This window comes from Myripristis murdjan, chromosome 9 (assembly GCF_902150065.1).
Source record: "Myripristis murdjan chromosome 9, fMyrMur1.1, whole genome shotgun sequence".
Lineage (NCBI taxonomy): Eukaryota > Metazoa > Chordata > Actinopteri > Holocentriformes > Holocentridae > Myripristis > Myripristis murdjan.
In genome coordinates this window covers 25334333-25346422 of record NC_043988.1, presented here as the reverse complement: position 1 = coordinate 25346422, position 12090 = coordinate 25334333, and the positions used below count along the sequence as shown (strand labels likewise).

The following is a 12090-nucleotide window of genomic DNA, read 5'->3' as shown; positions in this document are numbered from 1 at the left end:
CTAATTAGGATAAACTGGCACATGCTTTGATCTTACGTGGACACTGGGATAACAACACAGGTGCTAACAATTCTGCGATTTAAGAACACGTCATGAATCCGATGTAGACTTTTCTTAGGACCTTTTGTATGAAGAAATTTAAGAAAAGACTTAGGAAGATATTGCTGAAGGAGACTCATTGCCTTACCCTATCCTACTGTATCAGTTTGTACTTGGTTTGATTGCTCATTTCAGTGAGTGTCAGTGGCACTCAATTGCATCTTATTACCTTCTTTCTTTGTGGAATATCTCTCTTTTTCCTCCCCACTCCTCTAAACCCTGTATCCATTTATGTAATTGAATAGTTTCATATATCACCCACACTGACACATGTGGAAAGCTATCACCTTTTCTGTGTCCAGTTTAAACCAGTATAAAACAGTATAAACCAGTTACCATTATAAGGGTTGAGGTGGAAATCTGTGTAACTTCTGGACTGGTTGATAGCCTGAGTCTGTTCTGCACTTTCCACTGATCGCTTGGCACTCAGTACAGCCATTACTTTTCATGGATTTAGTGATTAACACTGTGTTCCTGCAGGTGGCGCTGCGGTCTTGAACTGCTCCTGCCCACGCTTGCTTCTCAGTTGTGTTTACTCAAAACAGCCATGTTGCTGCCACAAGGGGAAAAAAGGAGAGACCTATTAACACCAGATGTTTCCAACAGAAACTGTTGCAATTGTAAAAGCTGTCATGAGTGGAGTACGGGTGAATAGAAAGCAATAAAATAAACACGTATATGAAATGGATTATTAGTTCTCAGGATTAATTCAGCTTGTTTACTTCTCATTGCTGGTTGTATTTTCTAAAGATAATCATAAAAATTTTGTTTTGCCATCCATTAATGTTTCTCTGTATGGCGTCATATGGGCAGATTGTTGCCATATAGACTATTTCATGTCACCAAGTGAATGCACAGTGTTTTGATGCTATAAGGCATCTTGACCAGCAGAGGGCGTCATCTGTATTCAGTTTACACTAAGCTTGCTTGAAGCCCAGGGCTTTTTGCTCAGCTTCCACATAATTATCAAACAACTTGTGAATGACCAATAACTTTTGCGTTTGTTTTGCTTTTTTCTCTGTCACTGTCATTAGATATCCAACAATCAGCAGTAAAGTGAAAGTTGGACAGACAATTGCAAATCAACGTCTTTGGTTTGTGACACCCTCATTTCCTCTGGTCATGTAGGCTATACAAAGAGTAATCAATACCATGCCCTGTGCAGATGCCATCTCCTTAATTGTATGCCTATTTATATCTGTTAGACAGCGGTCTGGAGGGGATCATGCAGTTTGTCTTGTGTGTGTCTGTCCATGCATGTTTCCATCCACAGCTAATCTTGCATACTACTCGGCCTATCATCCTGATATTTTTGTGCACAGTTATGATTGTATGATCAAGGAGCTTGCTTGATCAAAACCTCTGAAAATGTTGTTTTACACTGCAACTGGGTGCTAACTCCTCAGCTGTTTTTTTGCCTGAGTCCAAGCACTGGAGAAGGGGAGATACACAGACAGTGCCTCCATAAAGCCAAAAAAAAAAAAAAAAAAAAAAAAAAAAAAGTAGAAAAACCTGTTGTCACCTCCCAGGAGAAGGGAAAATTCATAGACATATACTGATGTATATCTATATTGATATATATGTATATATTATTAAAATTTGTATGTAACTCGTGTCAGTCCAGGCAGGAGTTTGCCCATCGCAGTGCTGCAAACTTGTCTGACAAGGGTTTAGTTTGGGGAGTCAGCCAAGCCCGAGTCTTAGCAATATATGCACCTCTCACCTCTCAATAAAATGCAGTCCAGTACAAAAGCACCACTAACTCTGAGCTCAATGCCAAACATAGAATTAAATGAACACCTCTATTACTGTGACAAAAAGCATTATAGGCATCATAAAAGGAAACTTTATGGCAGAACAGGTGCATTGGATTGTATTAGACTGTACAGGCGTCCCTAATAAAGCGGCCATTGAGTATAATATATAAAGATGACCTCATCAGAAGGTGTGTCATCGCCAGTGACTGTGTTAGAGACGGTAATGGAAACTCCGCCCACATCTGTTGTCATTGGACCTTTATTTCTCTACATACTACAGTGTAGCGGACTGATCTGAGGAAAGGGTGGTGGCCAACTCATGATACTGACTGACCAAGGTAAGAACATGTTATCTTTTTGAGTGCTGACTTTTTATTACGTGAGGCTGCTACACTCGCATCTGTCTCTTGTCCTGACTGTCTGGAACAGGTGTTTTCTGAAATAGACTGTGACCGGTTGGGACAAATGCGAAATTGCGTCACGAAACGCATTTTTTAAAAAGAAAAACCCCCGTTTAAAATGCACTGCTGTGGCATTGCGTCAATTGTGTCTCCGAAGCAATAATATGACGATGTCCCAGTAAGCATTGTGGAGACTGAAGACCCTACGTTTACTCCTGAAATTAGATGGCAAAAATACGAATATGAAATAAACGTAAGGTCTGCGTTTTTTTTTTTTTTTTTCTGGAAGCTAACGGTCGCCAAGAGACAGACTGATAAGTGGATGGACTGCGGCACAGAAGTAACGTTTGGCAGATTTGATAAGAAAAATAGTCGTGTAATGTAAGGCCTGCTTTCAGTCAGCCATAAAGTGTGCTGAGTCTCTGGTGTATAGCGCCATTTTGAAAGTGGCATACTAAATTCAGCCTCCTGCTGCGTCCTGGACAAGGCACTGTTTTTAGGCTGGCTGTTCATTTGGTCACACATGACTAATGTTGGTAAACTGGCTTCTACAAGTCTTGAGACGCATAGACATACACCATGACATGCAGTAGTAACACCAGCTCCTTTGCTCATAGACACGCCTTTTATGCCCAGCCCTAATGTCTTAATGCTCCTAATTATGCGAATGTGTTGTTATTGCTGCCAGCAGTTAGGGCATGGATTGAGAATTGTTGTCATGGAGAAATAAAAGTAAAAATAAAAAATCAATTATTGATGTGTACAAGTATTGTGTAATGCCCTTACAATTTTCCTTGCAGACCATTGGTGAAACTCCCTTTTACACTTGTACACTTATTTTACACTTACTATAGCACACAAGCAGTTGTGCTATAATCATGACAAATTAAGGATTAACTCCAACGATATCCAACATCACTTAACTGCTTAAAATATTACATGGAAACTAATAACCTAAATAAATTAATAGATAAAAACTAAAAAAGACAGTTATTCTTCTGATATGGACCTGTGTGTATGCAAAAAATGTAATTAAATTAAAAAATAAATAAATGAATACATAAATACTACATAAATAAATAAATAACACTGGGCTTTATAGATTTGAAGATTTTAAGACAGATGTGTTTGTAATAGGCCTCCAAAGTGGGAGATATACAATAAGTATCAGTGTCTGACCTCTTCTCCCTTTTATCCCCATATCTTATTTTTCTTTTCCTCTGTGCAGTGCAGATATGAAGCTGACCTCGTTAGCCGTGCTGTGTCTGTCCCTCCTTTTGATTCACACCCATCTCTCCCTGGCCAAGAGAGGAGGTGGCTTCGGGAAAAGCAGCTTTGGCTTAGGGAAAACCTCCAACCGTGGTGGTAGCTCCACATCCAATCGGGGAACCAACACTAACACGGGACGCAGAACCAATCAGGGCACCGGCTCTCAGGGCACCGGCTCTCAGGGTGGATACCCCCAACAGGGAGGTTACCCCAATCAAGGGAGCTACCCTCAGCAGCCAGGCAGACCAGGGTACCCTAACCAAGGGGGTTACCCTAATCAAGGGGGTTACCCCAATCAAGGAGGTTATCCTAACCAAGGGGGTTACCCCAATCAAGGGGGTTATCCTAACCAAGGGGGCTACCCTCAGCAACCAGGCAGACCAGGATATCCCAATCAGGGTTATCCTAACCAAGGGGGTTACCCCAATCAAGGAGGTTATCCTAACCAAGGGGGCTACCCTCAGCAACCAGGCAGACCAGGATATCCCAATCAGGGTTATCCTAACCAAGGAGGTTATCCTAACCAAGGGGGTTACTACCCTCAGCATCCAGGAAAGTATCCAGGACAAGGATACCCGTATGGAGGTGGTGGAGCTGCAGGATACCCTGGGGGCTATGGTTATGGTGGTTATGGTGGTTACCCAGGTGGATACATGAATCACAACCCCGGCAACCAAATATTGAGCCCTCGCCTAGGAGGTGCATATGGATATGGGGGTTATGGGGGTGCTGGTGGCTCTCCGTTTGCCCACTCAGTCCAAAGAATGGGCCTGAATCCCTCTGTGAATTCCAAAGGGTTTGGGCGGAGTGCGATAATGGCAGCAGGGGCAGGAGCAGTGGCTGGAATGGCTCTGGGCTACGGGCTAGGGAGGTTCCCTCGTCCCCATTTCCATTTCCACAACCCTGAGGAGGAATATTACTACAACCACTACATGTATAAGAAGTATGGCACCAAATCCACCGATACAAATGACTACAGTAGAGACTATAAGTTCAGCCCACCTCCTATAACTTATGATAATTACATGGACTCCTGCATGAAGAGATCAGACCTGCTGCCTGGGGAGAATCAACAGGGAAAGACTCAACCCATCACCACCTCTACTACCACCACTACTACTACCACGACTACCACCACTACCACTGTTGTTACCTCAGCCCCAGACAACAACACATCAGAGATTAACAGCACTGCAGCAGATGAGTCCCCAACCCCTGGGCCCTCTCCCTCCAGCCGTCCAAATCAGCCTGAAGCCAAGCCTCTGCCTCCAGCTTCACAACACGCCAACAGTGATGACAACGATGATGATACGGTCAGTATTGTAGAGATCGGCTACCCTGCGCTGATTGAGCAGCTGAAGGCCAGGAGGTGTGTGGGACTGTACATGGAGTACTCTGCAAGATACTTGGAAAAACAGACGCAGGATAAGAGGTCAGCGGGACCCAGCGGAGGAGTGCAGGGACTGGGGATGGGCCTCCGGGAGCTTTTAACAGTGTTCACTGGTACGGTACTGATGTTGCTGAGCAGCAATGTATTGATGCTGCATTGAGGCATTTGATAGAAATGTTGAGGGGATAGATAGACAGAATGTATGTGGAAGCAGACATGAACAGATGGAGAATAATGGTAAATCAAGTGATGGGAGGGGCAGCAGCGTCACTCCGGTGATTATTCAATGTGTGGTAAATACTGAGAGAGCAACAGATGGTGTGTGTTTGCCCCCTGTCTCTTCAGGACTCTCCCTATCGTGCAGATTTCTGCTTTTTTTGTGTGTGTGTGTGTGTGTGTGTGTTTTTTTTTTTTTTACGTTTTCTTTGTATGTAGGCATTGCATCCTTATGCATGTGCATGACTGGAAACACATACCTGGAATATTGCAGTTTTGTATTATAAGCTCAAAGTAAGAAAAATAAAGAAAAGTAAAGATTGAATCAGAAAGCCACCCCATTAAAACAGTTGCACTGCCTGTTTCCTCCTCTGGGGGAGAAGGGTTCCTTTGACTGCACTGATAGGAAATTAGTACATTTAAAGTCTATTGAGACCACATTAAAGTGGTTCTGTGGTCAGGAGGCAACATGATCCTCCTGGGTCTGCTGTAATTGTCTGACTCTGTTTTGAACAACAACAGCTGTTGGAAACACTCACCATATCTACATTGTCCGAAATAATTGCACATAATGCAGCCATGGAAATTACTGTAAGTAGCACTATTGCTAATGAATACCTCAACAGTTTTGATGTTGATGGAAGCCTTTTTTCCATTATGAGTTATTCATTATATGTAATATAGTTGATTTATTGTTATCATTATTATTATTATTATTTGTGTGTTTTTTTTCTCTTCTAATTGAGTTTGTGTGACCAGGCACTTTGTCTTTCTGTGTCAGAGGAGAAAGCAGCTGAGAGGACAAGCTTGCACCTGTGGAGTTGGGTGTGGCTCAGCTGCAGTGATGAGTTGTGTAAATATAACTGCTCTGTGATTATGGAAGTTATATAGCAGTATAATATTGTTAGCTGGAGAGGCTTTGCTGGTGGAGGACAGCCAAGGCGCTGAAACACAGGGAATAGTTATCTCATATTATCGATTAAAATGGATCAAATTAATCTCTTAAATTAATTCGTACTATTGCTTACACTTGTAGTATGCTAGTATTCTAATATTGCAAACACTGCTGCTTTCAGACTGAAGGAATACACACTATAACCGTAATTGTCTAGTTATAATGCAACATCTCTGCCATATCTTAAAGCGGACAGCTGGAATATTATAATCATGTAATCAGTGTATGGTCCAAGGAAAAGGTCCTATTTAAGCTTGATAAATTAGTCTGATGGTATGTATTTTATTTGGATAAGCTGATGAAATTTTGTGGTTGTGGAGTACTAAAGATTAATCACCACAGCTATGCACATCATTTTACTAAACTCTTTATTTTGGAATCCAGTGCAAAAAAAAAATGCACTTCTATTTGTGTAGACTCCTCTGGATGTATTATTTATGAATATTCATGCTGCAGTTTTCTGTCTGTCGGATATTTCGGAAAATCTTCCATCTTTCCTCTCCTTGCTTTGCACAGTATGTTCCATGATCTTGTGTGTTTTTGTCTATATTCCTCTTCCTCCTCCCTCTGCTGAGTGTTTTCTCTCTCTCTCTCTCTCTCTCTCTCTCTCTCTCTCTCTCTCTCTCTCTCTCTCTCTCTCTCTCTCTCTTTCCCCTCTCTGGGGTTAGGGTTATAGATTGTACTGTAAGTGCTCTTATGTAAGGCTGACAGTGTACTCCTGTTGAACCGATCTGGATGCATATTGATCATCCCCAAAGCTACTGAATGTTATCTTGTATAATAGGCCGAGTCTGTGGTTGATGGGATTTATCAACATCTGAACACTTTTCAGATTTTTTCTAATTGTGGAAATAGTCCTCTTTTTACAAACTCACTTAATGTGTTGTGTGTTTCTACATCGTCTCTCAATTTGAATGTATCTCAGAATGCATATATATCCCTCGTAAAGATGTGAATGCCTTCTTTGCCATGATGCTTTCACGAAATTTTCCTCCATAAGAGTCCTGTTATTGTTTGTTTGTTTGTTTTGTCTTCAGTAATGTTTGAGGTTTTCAAAATTAGTCATCTAACTTCTAGTCCTGTTTTGTCTTCACACAGACATTCATTATTCAGGGTGAATTTTTGTTGGCCTCTGCAAGTGATCACAAAATGCTCTACTGAATACTGGTGCACTTTTCCCTTACCTATGCTTGTCTTGTCTAATAAACATCTCAATCTTACGAATGTGCTTTTCTGGATTTTATAAAACTTATGAAATTTAATGTGAAATGGGTGTAAAAGACATGTTGTCTGAAAATTAGTATTAAATACATCTTTATCATTGGGAAAACATGCTGAGCTCAAGCTGGTGATCAAAAGAGTACACTGCTGAACCACAGATGAAATTAAAACAGAAGGGAAACTCCACAATGCTTAAGTGAATAAAAAATTGCATATGTGCAAAACATGTTTGGCTGTTTATGACTGGAATAAAATTAATCCCCCTTTAATCCCCTTTATTCTAAACCCTTAACATATGACCACCACTTCTGTCAGCCTAATAGTATTTCCAAATAAAAAATTGCAATTTCACTAACAATTATAAATGAACATAAGCTCTGAGATTATTAGAGGCTAATTCAGTTGCAGGGTAATTCAAAACCTAATCCTAAATGTGCTGCTATTTATTTTTTTTATTTCTAATTTTAAAGACTGGCCTTCAGTATTATGATTATTGCGGAAGTCTGCATTGTACTACACTTTGATTCCCCCTTTGAAAAGACTTGTCTGTTGTGGCATCATCTCTTATTTATGAAGAACAGCGTGTGACTATCAGGGCCACTGCCATGGCAACGCCGCCTGCTGGTTCATGCTGACCCTGTCATGAAGTGCACTTGTGTAAATCTATATTCCAAAAAAACTCAGATTTGGAGATGAGCAGTAATACTACAGCTAAACAGTGACATGATAGCTGCTTTCTTAACATGAAAAAAAGCATGACTTATTAATGTGATATGTGGAAATTAAAAGAAGGCATCTCATTTGTATCAAGGCTGCACAAGGACTTATTTCAAAATGAATAGGTGCTTTACTTTCTCTGAGTAGCACTAGATAATGAGTTTACAACATTCCCTCACACAATCTCTCTCTTAAAGAACCTTTACCAAAACTCTTGCAGATCCAAGGAGAAAACATAGTTTAAACCTAAGACCTGTTCTGGTGTCAGGCGTTATTATTAAAGATCACCAGACAAGCTGAGTCATCCAGCCTCCCTCCTGATCCCCTCAGGTCTCCAGCAGACTAAATCCTTGGGCTGCAACCAACAGAAAATAACAAGTACAAGGATTTTACACCACACAGACGGGAACAGGGACAATTAGCCAACCGGCCTCAATCTGCCCTCCATACCAGAAATTCAATTAGCCCTATGACAAAAAGTACTCCAAATACACTTTAGAAATGCATTTGCAGAGATGTGCTTACTCATAGACATGATTTTGCTCCTGCTGTATGAGGGTTTCATAATGTTTCTGCTTGTCTTTTAGCTAACACCAGCTTTCTGATGGATCAGGCAACCCACAGAGCCATTTACCCAGTTAAATGTCTTAATCCACCTCATAGGTTAAGCTGGGCTAAAGGTAGGAGTATTGAAATTAGACCACAAATCATATGTATTCTAATTTCTCTGTCTGACAAGGCCGCAGTGTTTCAGGCGACTTAAAACTATATAATCTGCAGCTGTTTGTGTAAAATAATAGACATATTTTGGCAACATGCCCACTGAATGCAGTCATGTGCTGCGGTTGTCAGTAGACAAGATTTGAATGGTTTCTTCCTGCAATGATTAAGAGAATAAAATTCAAGACAGCATTGGGTTTCTTCTAATTGTTTTTTTTTTTTTTATATTCATGTAACAATACAGGTTAGCACATTTGCCTCTTGGTCTCCAAACATGACATGACATATGTACTGCATTTGGTTACATAAGCATCATATAAAGCATATCCCTAATAGGTACATAATGTGAACTGCAGAGTTCAGAAATGATCAGGTTTCACGGCTGAGATGAAATAGACAGAGAGAATTCCATGTTTATGTAAAGTGTGTAGCTGCTCTTAAACTCAAATCGGCATCATTATAATCTTCCTCATCATCAAAAATTAAAAAAAAAACTGGCAACATGGTTAGTTACATGAATTTTTGTCCAAAAAAAAAAAAGGAACGTGTGATAGGAACTAGGGACATAGACAGAGTATAAACAGTTATTCCTCACAAACCAACTCATCATGGCTCAGACCAGGATCTACAGGAAGTGTCTTTTCTCTGCTACATCTGGACATTTCAGGATAGAGGGATGGTGTTGCATGCATAGAGGTAAAGTGGGTCAAATTCCTCTTTTTCTCCTAGTGGATCTCATTCCGTGGCTCTTGCAGTGTTGCTGAGCAGACAGTTTCATCATTGCATGTCACCATCCAATTTACCACAAAATAGTTCTGCTCGCTCTCAGCTCATGAAGTTATTATTAGTCAGAATTAGGTTGTTTCTGGGATCCCATCTCCCCCCAGCTCTACATGACTGCCACCCAGTGGCCCATCAGCAGAGACATCAGGGAGCCAATGACGACGATGATGCTGTTGTAGATGGGCCCACTGGACGCTCCGGTGTAGTACTCCATGTCTCCAGAGCCCTCCTGCTCATAGGCAGGCCGGGGGCGGTAGGCGCCGCCATATCCGCCGCCAAAGTGAGGGTAGCCGTACCCACCTCCATAGCCTCCATAACCTCCATAGCCTCCAAAGCCTCCATATCCTCCGCCCAAACCATAGCCATACCCTGGACGGCTCAGGGCAGACCCCAGCATCGCGCCCCCTACGGCTCCTGCTGCAGCTGCTCCGGCCACTTTCCCTGCGCTGGAGCCGCCGGTCTGGACAGGTGCAGGTCTGTATGCTCCTCCGCCCCAGCCCCGGTTGTAGCCTCCTCCACCGCGGCCGAACGAGCTGCCTCCCCGCATGAAGCCTCCTCCACGCCGGGCCTCGGAGCCGGGCAGCAGGGTGGCGAGGAGCAACAGGCTCAGGGCCACCGTGAGGGAGAGCCTCTGCTGGGCAGCCATTACTTTTATAATTATTACTGTCCCCTGCAATAAGACAAGAGGGTACATGGTGAGGATGAGGAGCTGGACCATATGGTTAAAAGACTGTACTGACTTTGTAATTAGAGTTGTCTGCCCTCTGTCTGATTATCTGACTCAGAGGAGATAGGGGAGATTTATTTTAGATTGCGCGGCGGGTTCATGTCTCTAGTCTGTGATGACTTTCAGCCTTGATCTAATTTGTCTGATTCATATGAATTCATACACTCAATTTATCAGCTGATATGTATCTGCTCTGGTCAGTTCTTGGAGGCACATAATCCCCCCTCCTCCCACCACCACCCACCCACTACATAAGCACACAGAGATGTTCTCATCGCAGCTCCAGTGTCTTTGACTGATTATGTGGTATTTTTACGTCGCTGATACATTAAGAGCAGAACATGTTTACTAATCCAGCTTTGTGTGAAACATCTTGCACAACAACCACCAGCTGCCACAACAGCACTTGACCCTGCAGCTGACATGAGGTAACTTTCAGGTAACTTTCATAATCTCTAAGGCCAATAAGGGTGGATTTTGCCTTGGTAATCCGGCTCCAGATCTGTGAAGAGGACATTGTACATTAATTATGGAAGCGCCACTGCTGGTTATCTAAGATCTAATCCTTTGTGTTCACTTGGATTAAAATAACTATTTGAAAGGCATAATAAATAATAAGGTGTTCAATTCCCATGGCGAAGCACCTTGCAGGGCAAAGCAAAATCAACAATCAACAACAAAAAAAGAGTTTTTAGAAGGGAGATGTCTGTTTTTAGTTAATTAATCATCTTTTTTTCTGATAATCAGTCTACATAATGTCAGGATTGACGACATGAACCATAACATCATTTGCTGCCGTCACCAAACACCCTAATCTGTGCCCTCTTAAAAGGCTTAAACTATAATTACACTGGGTCACTCAGTCTGAGAATAATCCCACGACACCTCTGACAGATTACAGCCTCAGTAGTTCCCACCCATTCACAAAAAAGAGGAATTCCATTATCAATAACAGTCTGGAATATTGTCAACTTGCCAGTCAAGACAGAATTATTAATCTGCTTTTTTTGTGTTTTTACTCTGTTAATCGCCTCCAATTTGCCCTGTAACAGATATAAAACTATAAAAAAATGAATTAAATAAAGAGGAATTTGCTTTATTTTATTTTATTTATATAGCACCTTTCCAAACCAAGGTTACAAGGTGCTTATAATTACAAAATCACCTAGTCAATTAAGAACTAACTTTTCATCATGTTACTCTACAGAAATAACAACAAACATTGAGAAGCACTGAGAAGTAATCTATCTTAATCTAGTTTTTTTTTTCCTCCTCTGAAGAATAAATCAGCTCACCTGTTAATTGTTGTGGTTCTGAAGGTCAGAAAAGTGGACGGTTTCAGATGATGTTAAGTTTACTCCAGGTGTTTCACCAGAGTTGAGGTTCAAGCGGCGAGTGTGTGCGAGCAGCGCTGACTCCTGAGAGTGTGTGGGAAAGTATGTTTCAGGGACAGCCTTTTAACCTTCAGACAGTCAGGCTCAGGTGGGGGATCACCCCGGCTCAGACGTCCTCATTGGCTGAGCCATGTCAACATGACGGCCATCCCTGCCTAAGCCCCTCTCCTGCCAGCATCAGACTTAAATAGATGCGTATGTTTTTGTCTGGTTTATTAAACTGCTCACCTACTTAACAAATAAACAATAAATAAATAATAATTAAAGGTTAACCCACAGCTTTGATTGACTTCTCTGACATAATAGTATATTGTGACATCTGTCTGTTTATACCAATTGTGGTATTATATCATTTCAAATTATACAAGATTTAGAAACACAGATAGAAACATTCCTACATAACATTTTCAGGCTTTTTTACCCAATGACCAGGGCACACAT

The 12090-nt window shown here is 41.6% G+C and overlaps 2 protein-coding genes across 4 annotated transcripts; one reads left to right on the top strand and one right to left on the bottom strand.

The window, feature by feature from the left end:
• Nucleotides 1–2118: 2118 nt before the first annotated feature.
• LOC115365138 (collagen alpha-1(IV) chain-like) lies at nt 2119–7307 on the top strand. 3 transcript variants are annotated; one of them, XM_030059950.1, is made up of 3 exons: nt 2146–2194; nt 3491–4655; nt 4728–7307. In XM_030059950.1, exons 1-3 carry the CDS (start codon nt 2176–2178, stop codon nt 5074–5076), a joined length of 1533 nt encoding a protein of 510 aa, XP_029915810.1. In that variant the 5' UTR covers nt 2146–2175; the 3' UTR covers nt 5077–7307. The 3 variants fall into 3 exon arrangements, with proteins under 3 accessions (XP_029915809.1, XP_029915810.1, XP_029915808.1); XM_030059949.1 differs by having other exon boundaries at nt 2119–2194; nt 3486–7307; XM_030059948.1 differs by having other exon boundaries at nt 2148–2194; nt 3491–7307.
• Nucleotides 7308–8939: 1632 nt separating this feature from the next.
• sprn2 (shadow of prion protein 2) lies at nt 8940–11711 on the bottom strand. The gene is made up of 2 exons (XM_030060899.1): nt 11551–11711; nt 8940–10198 (listed from the first exon to the last, which is right to left on the bottom strand). The coding sequence occupies exon 2, from the start codon at nt 10172–10174 to the stop codon at nt 9635–9637; it is 540 nt and encodes a 179-aa protein (XP_029916759.1). The 5' UTR covers nt 10175–10198; nt 11551–11711; the 3' UTR covers nt 8940–9634.
• Between the last annotated feature and the right edge of the window lie 379 nt (nt 11712–12090).

Bases quoted from the DNA above. Each gene is read 5' to 3' on its own strand.
- sprn2 (XM_030060899.1), bottom strand. From the start codon at position 10,174: ATGGCTGCCCAGCAGAGGCTCTCCCTCACGGTGGCCCTGAGCCTGTTG.